Below are 12,630 nucleotides of genomic sequence, written 5' to 3'. Positions count from 1 at the left end.
CAAAAACAGTTACTACACACATGGACCTCACTAGGTAAAATACAGAGGTCTCAAATTGACTACAGATTTATGGAAAGATGGAGAAACTCACTATCAATTATGCATATGATGTTCAAGTTCAAGGAAATAAAAACAAGTCCACAAAAGCCAAAGTACCGTTTTGAACATATCACACCTGAGTTGACAGACCATCTCAAGAAGAGATGTAATGCACTAAACACTAATGACAGAAGGATAAGTTATGAGAAGCCACGACACATAAAGACAACACATATAAAGACAACAAAAGGGCATTAAACAGATCGGAGTGAAAGACCAAAATGAGCATTAGAAGCGCCTCAGAAACTTGCTCTTGACACAGAGCAAATCAAAGAAACAATGAGGTAAGAAGCAGCTTTCAAAGAGTGACCCAAGAAGACCGACTACAGCATCATGACGAGATGTGCAAAGACCTGAAGTTAGAAAACTAAAAGGAAAGAGCATCCTCAGCATTTTCCAGCTGAACAGACAGACGAAAAAACTCAAACCTCAAGTTCCAATACTGAAGGATTCTTAGGGCAAAACTGTGAACAACCAGGAAGCCATCAAAGGAAGATGAAGGAATACAGTCACTACACCAAACAGAATTGGTCCACGTCCAACCATGTCAGGAAGTGACATGATCACAAACCGATGGCAAAGAAGTGCCTCAAACAAACTTTGTTACACTGAAGGGATGGGTGGAAACACAACATCTGGAATTGATGGAGTATTTGATGGAGTATTATCAAGTACGACTTGTCAGCAAACTTACCCAACACTGCAAGGTGTTCATTCATCTCTCTCAACCACGCAGAAGAGACCTATTATGAGTGCCCAGTCTCAAGAAAAGTGACTGAACAGGATGTGGAAAGTCTTGAACAATGTCACTGTTATCACGGGCAAGTAAATTTTTGCTGAAGATAACTGAAAATTGGTTGCATCCAGAGCATCAACAGAGAACTGCCAGACCAAGTAAGATTCAGATGAGGACTTGGAACAAGTAACATCACTCCCGACGCCACACAGATCCTGACTGAAAGCAGAGAAGATCAGAAAGATCTTACTGTATCTTACTGACTATGGGAAAGCATTCAATGGCGTGGCTCAAATGACAGGACAACTGTGCGAAGGATGACAATTTCAGAACACGTAACTGCGCTCTTCCAGAACACAGGCCAAAGGCAGCTGTTTATGCAGATCTAGGGGGTTCTGCCTGGTGTCGACTCAGGAAAGGTAGGCATTGTGATTAATATGTACCCTGGGCAAACGACCCAAGACCAAAACAATATGAAGAACACAGCATCCAGATTGTAGGAAACTTCTTTAACAACTGGCAGAAGCCTCTGCACAAGGGGCAGAAGCCTCTGCACAAGGGGCAGAACCTTGCTTGATGAAAGCGAAGGGGACTTGAAGCACATAGTGTTGAAGATCAAAGACTACAGCCTTCAGTGCGGATTACACACGAACATAAAAACAATAATCCGCACAACCGAGCCAATCATCCTAACGCACACAGAAAAGACTGAAAGTGGTCTGAAACTCCATTTTACTCGGCTCCAAAACCAACGTTCATGGAAGCAGCAGTCAAAACATCAAGTGACGTACCGTACTGCACTGCACACAACTGCTGCAAGAGGCTTCTTTAGTAAAAAGTAAAGGTGTGGACTAGGGGAACCTGGCTCAGGCCGAGCTGTTTTCAGTCATTTCATATGCATGCGAAAGCTGGACTATGATTACCGAAGACTAGAAGCCTGGGAATGTTGGTGCTTGCTGGCAAAGGAGACTGAATAGACCATGGAAACCAGAAGGATGAACAAACTGGTCTTGAAAGAAAAACCATCAAAATGCCTAATGGGAGCGAGGATGGCCAGATTTCATCCCAAGTATTTTGGACAGGTGAAGGCATCAAGTTTGGTCAAGGGTTAATGAACAGGGGGAGATCCTCAAAGAGAAGAACTGACAGAGTGGGCTCAACAATGGGCTCAAAAAACAAACAAAACAACCTCATTGCTGTGGAGGCCATGGCCCCCTTCACAGTGATGACCCCTGTAGGGCAGGGCAGAACTGCCCCTGTCAGTTTCAGAGACTGCAACCGTTTGCCGGAGCAGAAAGGCTGTCTGTATTCTGGGGAGCAGCTGGTGGTTTCAAACTGCTGACCTTGCAGATCACAGCCCAGCCTGTAACCACGACACCCCAGGGTCCCTTAATGGGCTCAAACGCAGCCACACTTACAAAGATGGCGCAGAACCCCATGGTGTGTGGTTCTACTGTACACAGGTTGCTAGGAATTGACATCAACTCCACAGCACCAAACAGTAGCCCAACTTATCATCTTTAATTAAAACACCATAAAATCCTGAACATTATAATTTTATTCTTTATACAAGAAGATTTGAAAACACTCGTGGACAATTTCCATTATCTTTTCATCCTATTTTTCCATGAATTTTTGAAGTCCCTTTGGATATATTTTAAAAATCATATGCATTGATTTTTTTTCCTATATAGAAAAGCCAAGTTTATTACAAAGAACATATACATTACTGAGGAATGGGGAAAAAAACTATCTGCAAAATTCTCCATCTAGAAATCTATACCTACATATCTTTTTCTAGTACGTCATCCTTTTAGACGCACAAACAATTTGAAAAATAAATAAATAGAGCAGTACTTGTGTGCAACACAGATTCCTAAATGGTATCTGTTTGGATTCACGATAAATATGTTAGAAGAAGCTCCAAAGGATCTAGATAGCCCCTAAAGCAGTGCCCCTTTCACAGGGGTCGCCTAAGACCACTGGAAAACACGGATTTCCCATAGTCTTAGGAAGCGAGACATGAGACCCAGATGCTCTATCTGTCTCCAGGCGGGTCTGCCTACATGCAGATATGCCCACATAGGAGTACCCGGCGTGAAGACTGTTACCCATGCTACACCACGCATCAAGACAAAAGTTCATTTATTTGAAATTAAAAATAAATATTTCACAATATATAATTACATCGTTTTTGTGATTCATAACTATGCTTTAATTATGTTCAATTTGTAACAGTGAAAATACATCCTGCATATGATTCATAACAGTAGCAAAATTACAGTGATGAAGTAGCAACGAACATAATTTTATGGTGGGGGGGGTGGTCACCACAACATTAAGAACTGTATTAAAGGGTCGAGGCATTAGGAAGGTTGAGAACCACTGACCTAAAGGATGGATGACTGGTTCCTGATATTCCAGGAACATAGCCCTGGGTGTTTCCTAGGGATTGGCAGCACATATTCATGGAGCATCCTGGACTTAAAAGCAAAAACTGCTTAAGCTTAGCTGAGAAAGTTTAAATGAGCTCTGGAAGGTCCAAAAGACTGTGGAGATCCTTATGCCAAAGAAAATGACGCTATTGCTGAAGAGGACCACACAAGTGCGGGCATTCCCTCCTCCAGCAGCCATGACAGACAGAGCCAGGGAGGCTCAGGACCTCTCAGGTCAGGAGGACCTAGGCCCCGCTTCCTGCGATGATCCAGGAGTCACTTATCAACCACAGGCTTAACTACTGCAAGCAACCACCGTTCTGGGCATTTTGCATTCCAAGGCTTCTTGTAGTCCTCATATCAGCCCTCAGAGAAGGCCTAGCTATGCGTGAGAGATGAGAAAGCATGGAAGCATAATAATCTGTCAGGTTTAAACCCAGGATTAATCATTCAGATTAATGTCTACGTCTGTCTCCACTGGGGGCAGCCTGGCTGCTTGGTAGAGTCATCATCACTTTCTCTGTGAGCATGAAGTTCAAAGACAGATGATAAGTCCTTACTTAATTCCGTTCCATCTCTCCTACTAAATAATGGCCACTTCATAGGGGAACGTTTTGGCCACTTCTGTTTCTCCTCCCCATGTTCAACGGCAGAACAACATGAATGCATGCCAGTTAGCATATTATTTTACACTAATCACCAGGCTACATGTGTGTAAGGGTTAACATAGTCGATTGAGCACTGACTACCTGCTTTCATTACTGTCAAACGATAACATTACACGGAGGCTCTTTTCTTATCCTTATCTTTCAGATGAAGTACAAAAACGAACTCACCAAGTCCAAATAGTGCACAGAAATGCAGACCACTCAACGAACTGACACAGGGTTTCTACTTTAACCCTTTGCACTCTGTGAGCTGTTAGCAAGCGAAATTTTCCCATGAGGAAACAGGCTCAGAAAGGTGAAGTGATTTTCTTGAAGTCCCCCAGCCTCTGAATAATTAAGACAAGATTTGAACCCATTTGTTTCACCACAGCTAGCTGCTACCTGTGACACCTTGTCAAAGGAAGATACTATAGAAGCAAGCAGTAACCCTCTATGTATCTATGGTCAATTGCTCTGTGTGTGTGTGTGTGTGTGTGTGTGTGTGTTAGGCTGTATTGATGACAGTGAGCTATGTTTTGTTTTGTTTAAATACAAGTTCTTAGAGGTTTAAATATGAGAAGGGGAAAGATGTTATATGGTGAGAGACTGATATAACTTTCTTTATCTTCCTAAAGTTGTAAAAAACACTAAGATTTATTATGATGAGGCCAAACATTTGGCCAGAAAATAGAGAAACATTAAAATACAACAAAAGTAAGCACTATGATCTTATCTCATAACCACCCTCCCCTTACATTCAGTAGAAAATATGAGGGCCAACCTTATTAGACATACGCTCTTCTTCCTAAGAGATCAAGAAACAATCACTGAATCTAAGAATCTACTGGCCTTAGGTTACTCTCTTGTACCTGATAACACTGTGGAAGCCGAAGCTCCTAAATATGCATTAACTTTTAGATGTTGCTTAAAAAGCAACTGCCAAGAAACAGGTCTATGAATGCATTACATCTCTCAGTCTCTTTGATGCATATACATATATATATATGCAATGCTTAAATCTACAAGCTAAAAGACAAAGAGGGAATAGACCCAGAAAAGCCATTTTCCATACCACCACACAAAAGCATTACTGCTTTCAAATGTTGTTTCTAAAGACCCAATCAGGCAATTTCCACCCCCTTACAGTTACACTTTAACATTTCATAAAATGTCTACCAAGTATCTATCCAGAGTGAAAGTGGGCAATATAATCATGTCGCTCATATTGCTGACATTGCCGAGGGATTGTGGATAGCAAAACAGATTACTGCAGCTATAGAAAACATCTATTTTTTAATTACTAGCCCTACTTAGGACAAACGAGATTACAATCTCCGCATCAAAAAACAAATTAGAAAGCAGTCAGCCACTTCAACTGCAGCTCCTTTATTCAAAGATTTTTCTTTAAAAAACCAAACCCCAAAAAGATACAAGATGAAAAATTGTAATTTGAGTCTAATTTATAGCATCTTGCAGCCCAATGATTTAAAAATAATAAATTATCACACACAAGAAGATCAGTGTGACGGATGGGGGGAATGGAGAGGGGTGTAATTTATTCTTTTAAAAATAACCAGAACTGTATATGAAAATAAATACATTTTAATTAAGTCAAATGAATCCGGTAACATGCAATGATAATCTAATGTGTCTACAGTGTACAGTCAGTCGGCAAACAGGTTCCAGTGTCAACCTCTTACATTGTGTTTTGAAACAGGGCGGAACTTTAAGAAAGGAAATATCTCATCATACTGCATTAAATTCAGGGTAGGTTTTGAGTGCGTGTGTACGAATCTATGTGAGAACAGATTTTTGTGTGAAATGAAAGCCAATTATGTAGTTGGTTTTTATGCCAACAAAGCTGAAGATCATGAAAGAAACAAAAAACAAAAACGCTTTCTTATAAATGAATGTGGTCACATACCTGCAAGGCTCGATATGCAAATACCCATAAAGAGCAGTAGTCCGTCCCCTTACTATTCTCCCCCCTCCCAATCACCACTGCTCCCCCAGTGATTTCTTTCAAATTCCAATTTAAATCAGCTTAGATGCTATCAGAAAAGAAAACTTCCCCTCCGTTCCCGAAGCTAAAGAAAACATGAATTTCTTAGCAAAGCATAATCAAGCCAGCCACCCAAGGTACCTTAATCCCCCATGTTACAAAAATAAAAGCTACATAGCCAGAGAAGGCAAAATCACGTCCACTTCATATGCAGGGGGGGGGATCGCGAAAACAAAAAGGTGTGGGGGGGGAGACAACTTAAAAGCAAAACCACCACACCCTCAACTCTGTATTGCAACCCGTGTTCCAGCCAGGGGCCTTTACCTTCATTTTCCATCGAAACTGCACTTGGGTTGATGGCTACAAAGTCTTTAGTGCCAGCCGCGGCCACACTGGAAATAGGGGCGAGAGGACAAGGAAGAGAAGCCCCCGGACTCCCAGGCTGTCACCCCCGCTCCCGGCCACGCATCCCACGGCTGCTCCCACCACCCCCAGCAGCGGCATCTGCAAGAGAAACCAGGAGAAGCGGCGCTGGAGAGAGTGAAGGAGAGGAGCGAGACCCCCGCCCCGCTGTCACTTTGGGGGCCCCCAGGTCCTGCGCCCGCCCCCTCGGCCGCCGGCAGCGCTCCGGGCTCCCGCCCGCGGGGCGGCGCCCTGGAAACGCACCCCCCGCACGCCCGCACCCCACGCCCCAGCCAGGGCATCCCCGGGGCGCCCCCTTCCCTCAGGATCTGGAAGTTTCTGTTAATGGCGGGGGGACGAGGCATCCCAATGCTCCCCCAAAGTCCCGGCCCCCTCTCGAGGCTGCGGGGACTTACCCGCGGGGCTCGCGGGGGCGCCCCGCGCGCCTAAAGCGAAGAGGAGCGGCTGGCGGGGTGGCGGTGCAAATCGGGGGCCCGCGCCCAGGGAGAAGGCTCGAGAGGAGGAGCAGCCGGGCGGCGAGGGGAAGGGAGAGGAGGAACCGGGGCCCGTCACGCTCCGCTCCGCCGGCGGCACTGGTCTGCGCCCGCCCTCCGCCGCCTCCCGCGCTCCGCCCCGCCCGCCGACGCCGCCCGCCGCCCGGCGCGCCCCGCACGCCCGGGCCCCCGCGGCCGCCGGCGCGTCGTCGCCGCCACTTCCGCCGCGAGAGGCGCGCGCACGCGCACTCGCACGCCCCGGCCGGTGCGGCGGAAGTGGAAAAGGCGCGGGGCCGCTCGCCGCGAACTGGCGGAGCTCCGGCACGAAGCCGCGGGGTTGTTGAGAGGACGCGGGCTGGACGCCCCAACCTGGCACTGCCCGGGGAGCAGCGCCTCGCCGACCCCCGCCGCTTCATACGCACCCGCTGAGCGCGAGGGCCCGGCATCTGCCTACCGCCTGCGCCGGCCTCGGAGTCGGGGGGAACCGTCATGGCCGCCGTCGAGAGGCCTTTGAGCGCCTCCACAAAGGCGACGGGGAAGCCCCTCCCGTCGGGGAGCCGTCACAATCTCTGCAGACGTCGCAAGGACCACCGGAGGAAAGGGCAAGCGCGGAGCGGCGCCTGCCGTCCTGCTGCGCCCGCGGGGCACCACGAACTGCCCCCTGGGCCTCCTCGCACCACAGAAAACTGCAAACCTTTATCCATTATTATTATTGGTAGAAGCAGCTCCTCGTGAAGCGTCCATCTAAAATCCTAACTAGGTAACGAGACTGCTTTAGGAGCCTCCGTGTAGAGAGGTGAGGATTCCCACCCCACCCCAGGGCTGCGGCGAGATGTTTTCCCTTTCAAGTCTATGGAACTGGAGAAGCCGGATCGGCGGCCAAGAGCGGCATTATTCCTTGAGATCACTGGCTACGGGAACCTTGCACCTCACCGAGACCCCAAATAAGTGTTTGTGCTGGGTGATTGGTTATCACAGTTAGACGCAGGAGACCCCTTGAACCCAAGTCCCCGCACAGGCATACCCACTAGAGGGCATGGCTTCACCTAGTGAGCTCACGCCCAGCCTTCCAAGAATTCTCGGAAGTCCACAAGGAAAAGCCCTGAATGTTGCCAGAGGTCTCTTTCTCCACCAACGCTTATACCTATTAAAACCCCGCCTCGTTCTCCGGCCCTGCCACATAACCCTCAAATGCTCCCCAACCCGCACTTCAACAGAAAAAACGAATCACCCGCTTCTCTGTGTTTGATCTGAAGTAGTTGAACTAGTCCAGGATCAAAAATCCTGGATAGCTTTCTAGATTTACTTTTCTCTTAGAAAATAATGAGCTTTTATTCAGCAAGGCCACTTCTCCATTTCAGAAAGTCAGGGCGTACAAATTAGGTTTCTAGTTGAAGAAGCCTTCCCTACCTGTGATTTGCTTGCTTCGTGATTTTGTGTCAGCTCAGAGGGTTGATACAGCCTGTGATGTGTACGAGAATGAACGTGCTACCCCTTCAGTGTTGTAGCCACTTTGTATTCATTATTACTTAGCGTCTTTATGGGTCTTTCACTGCACACACCATATTAAAAACATAAAGCAACATGTAAGATAAGCAATGGACAGGATATAGATGCTATTTGAATTGAATTTCCTTGCCAATATTAGATGGTAATTTTATGGTACAGAATTCACTAGTGGAATGATTTACTTGGCTCCAAAATTTTATATGCAGTAACTTCTCAGAACATAGATATTTTTTCTTTCTTTCTCACTGCCATTCAGTAGATTCCAAATCAAAGCAACCCAGTGGGAAAGAGGAGAATGGCCCTCATTGGGTGCCAGTCTAGTCTTTCTCCCTTGGAGAGGCTGGTGGTCTTGAACTGCTGACCTTGTAGTTAGCAGCCCAACAAGTAACCACTATGCCACCAGAGACATCTGTCTTAAGCATGACAAAGACGAAGCAAAGATAAATCTTGCCCGATGACAGGAACCGTCAGCATGAAACCATAATGCTGGCCCCAATATTTCAGAATGATGTATTGTGTGCTTTGGTACCTCATTAGCACTGAGCTCGTCATTAGCACCCTTAACGATTTCCAGCTCCAGGTTTATTCCTAGAGTAGCTTACACAGAAATTTCCCTTTCTCCGTTGCTCCTCAGGAAAAAGACCTGGCAATATGAGCCCATGCGGGTTCCAGCCTGCAAAGCCTTGTAAGGCTGTTCTCAGTCACATGGGCCTATAGGAGTCAAAATCCACCTTAACAACATCAAATTGTGAGTGAATAGTAGTCCTTGATTAGCATAAATTAGCCAACAGGTTGCCAGTGTGAATCCCCCTCACCACCACCACCACAGGCATCTCAGTAAACCAACTTAGCAATACTAGGGGGCTTCAAAACGTTCATGGACACTTAATTCCATTAAAAGATGAATTTTACCACAAATTTTTGAGGCACCACCCTCCACCTGGCTCAATATGCTTTTTTTTTAAAATTTCACATCATTGAAAAAGAGCCTGCTGAGCACAGTTGCAGTCGTTTGTAAGGTCACGGTGAGTCAGAGTGGACCAAATGACTACAGCAACAAATTGTGAAAGCCACTGCTCTTCATGCTAAACCCCAAACAAGGGAAAACCTGGGAGGCTCCAGCTTTATCGGGGAGAATTGCTGTATACGAAGACATCATTCTTAATCCCCTCTCGGAACAGAAAATAGCCTTGAGGTATAAACATTGAGCTAATCCTTGAGCCTCAGCAATGTCTCTCTGTGGAGAAATCCATCCTGGGCCTGAACACCTCCCCCTCCAAACCCGGAATCAGCAGCAGCCCCGATGATTTTCACTTCCTTTGTGCACGAAAGAGAGCACGTGCTAAGTATGTGCATGCATTTGGGACATGAAAGTTAGCTTTTCCTAACTACTTGAGCCAGAGCAATATGGAATGCTTGTATCAGGATCACGGGTTCCCAAAACCTTCCTCTGCGCAGCCCAGCTAACCTGCCAGGAGGCTCACCGGGTAGCACTCTTGCCTTCCTCCTCTTGGTTGGAAGGGAGTAACACTTCAGTAGACTGCAAGTGGACATAGTCCCACACATACTAGGGAACTACAAAACGTTTGTGGAAGAGTTCCGTGTTCCACCAATTTTTGAAGGGCCCTCGTATAAAAACTATCTTCTCAAAAGTTTGTTATGAGACTCAGTGTGGCAGATTGTAAATTATAAACACCATAAAACACCATAAAAGTAGACTATCGGAGACAAGGAAAGGTGTGGCTATCGCCTAGCTAGAATGAGAATGGTAGCAATAGAACGTCCTCTTCTAAGTTGCGTGGCATCAACAGGGTTGCTTCACTTAGTAACTCAAGGTGCCCCACCCCCTCCCCAAGAATCTCCTCCCATACCAGATGATTTAATTTTTTTGTACTAGTGTGACTTGTAAACCGTACTTCTGGTGATCAGTAAATGTAATGACAGCAGTAACATATAAACCAAAAACAACTTCACTGGAGTCGATGCGGGTTCTTAGCCTCCCTATAGGGCAGGGTAGAAATCCCCTCTATGGTTGACCTTGCACTTTGCGGCCCGACGCTTAACCACTATGTCACCAGGGCTGCTCTAAAGAGTAATATACACGACTACTAAAATTAAAATGACAACTTTACAATGGCGCATGCCCGTGAAATCACGTGATTGGAAGAGTTCGTTCCTAACCGGATACTAATGACACCTCTGATGGGAGCACATTCCACAAAGCCAAACTTAACTTCCACGGACTCAACTCCAAATCATGGCGACCCTGGAGGACAAAGTAGAACTGTCCTGTGGGTTTGTAAGATCAGGAACCGAAAACCTCTTCATCCTCTCTCAGATGGATGGGCTGATGCTGCAGACAGCAGTCCCCTGCGGCACCGGGGCTCTGAGAAGACTCCAAAAGTACATTCACATAGGGGTTAGCCTTGTGTGTATATTGGCGTTTGTAAACTGGATTTAAGAGAAATGTTTTAGTTGTTAAATTTTGGCTGAAAACTTTTTAGGGTCATTTTGGTGTCACGCTCTCTGACAGTGTCCACTTGGTGTGGATCACACCTCCCACAAGCCGCTGGACGGGGGGGGGGGGGGGGGGGGGGGGGGGGGGGGCGTTATCCCATGTCTTCTTTTGTTTCTTCCGTAGAAATCAGTATTCTAAGTACTTTCTACTCTCCCTGTGTTCTAAATATTTACCTTTCAAAATCAAAGACATCCGCAAACAGGAGTCACTTGTGAGTAATATAGGAAAACATTGTCAAGCATCTCTGGTTGAGGGAAGTAAATTGCACGTGGTTAAGATTGGTGAAGACTGGCGTTCTAATTTTAGTTACACCATGCCTCATCCCACAAAGGGCATGAGGTATCCTGTTTTTAATATCAAATTTGACTGCTGGCATTTATATAGAAACCCATATTTAAAAATTCGCTAGGGAAAAGTTATTTTAAAGTGTTCCCCTCTCTCTTCTGTTAAAGGCTGTTTCAACTTTGTTTTAAATACCAAGGATTAATAGTTAAGGAATTTCATCAAGTTGCTATAAAAAACTGTGTTGGATTTTGTTTAAATTGAACCTTTTAAAACTAGCTTATCTATATTTTGATGAGCTAGCCTACTTCAATAGAAAACCAGAAGTGTGTTTCTCCTTATAAAATAAAGGACATTATAAGTGTCATATTTGGAGAAATACAGACGTATTATAAGAAATGTCAAGTAGAAAGAAATTGTTTTAGAAATGTTGATGGTAACATATGTACAAGTGTGCTTAATACCATTGAATGATGGATTGTTTTAAGATTTGTAAAAGGCCCCCAATAAAAGGTTTACAAAAAGAGGGAGTGTAAGCATATACCCACAAATATATATAGAATTGACAGGACATACGTATGTGTAGACATTTGCTGCAAAGATATCTAAGAATATGATGAGGCACACAGGGGCACCAGTATGAGAACTTTGCAGGCATACTCCGACATGCTGAGGGCATGAGTCACTGGGCCTGCGGAATTCGTACCATAATCCCAGAGGACACCAGGGTCAGTTGGCATGACACAGTGCACAAGGCAATGCTGTACATCCCAGTAAGTAGTGGCTGGGGTCTTCAAAGCACATGAGTGACCTTCTAAAGTGCAATTATTCCCTGGCCTTTTAAATATTCATGGTGGACTTTTCTACCTTACTATTTGTATTTTTAATCTCTGTATTATTATTACTTTATCCTTACCACTTTGTTTCTGTGGTCTTTTCAGTTTGCGAAGCACAGGAGTAGAGGTATAGAGATAAGAACTGATACAAGGGTTTTCAAGGGAGGTAGGGGTGTGGGTGGGAGACAGGGAGGGTGAGGGGACTGGGGGAGCAAACAGTATGTGGGAGGGGGGAGGGAGCACTCTCTAGAACTGATGGTGATTACTCAACTCATTTTAAAGTGATTTAACCATGGGGTAGGGGAGGGGAGAAAATGTTCTAGAATGATTGTGATAAAGATTGTACAACTCTTTTTGATGTGATTGAACTACTGGATTGTGTGATATGTGGATTAAATGCCAATAAAAGTGTTAAAAAGAAAAACAAAAAAAGTATCACATGAAATGAGTATCTTAACAAGTACCTGTCAGATTTTCTATTGGAAAATTATTTGGTTGCATATTTTAGGCGTGCTAGGACAAACGTGGGAGCAAGAATAAAAATCAGAATGGGTTCAAATCTGAGCTATGCTACCCTCAAGGTCAGTGGTTCAAATCCACCAACCAGCCCTTGGGAGAAAGATGAGGCTATTTGTGCCCATAAAAATTTAGTCTCATACACCCAAAGAGC

At 45.3% G+C, this 12,630-nt stretch overlaps 1 protein-coding gene across 3 annotated transcripts in view; it reads right to left on the bottom strand.

Annotated features, from left to right (window-relative positions):
* The window catches only part of ATP2C1 (ATPase secretory pathway Ca2+ transporting 1), a 127,708-nt gene that overhangs the window by 87,899 nt on the left and 27,179 nt on the right, over positions 1-12,630 (bottom strand). Inside the window, exons 1-2 of one of the 3 annotated variants that reach the window (XM_075547211.1) lie at positions 6,738-6,908; positions 6,244-6,423 (exon numbers count right to left, since the gene is read on the bottom strand). The exons of 1 other annotated variant lie outside the window; for it this stretch is intronic. In XM_075547211.1, the coding sequence (XP_075403326.1) occupies positions 6,244-6,249 (6 nt within the window). In that variant the 5' untranslated portion in view covers positions 6,250-6,423; positions 6,738-6,908. Of the gene's footprint in view, positions 1-6,243; positions 6,424-6,737; positions 6,909-12,630 lie in introns of those variants that run through there. One more of the 3 variants, XM_075547212.1, reaches the window with a different exon arrangement.

This window comes from Tenrec ecaudatus, chromosome 4 (assembly GCF_050624435.1).
Source record: "Tenrec ecaudatus isolate mTenEca1 chromosome 4, mTenEca1.hap1, whole genome shotgun sequence".
Lineage (NCBI taxonomy): Eukaryota > Metazoa > Chordata > Mammalia > Afrosoricida > Tenrecidae > Tenrec > Tenrec ecaudatus.
Note: the sequence above shows the minus strand (reverse complement) of the source record. Positions and strands in the feature narration are given on the sequence as shown.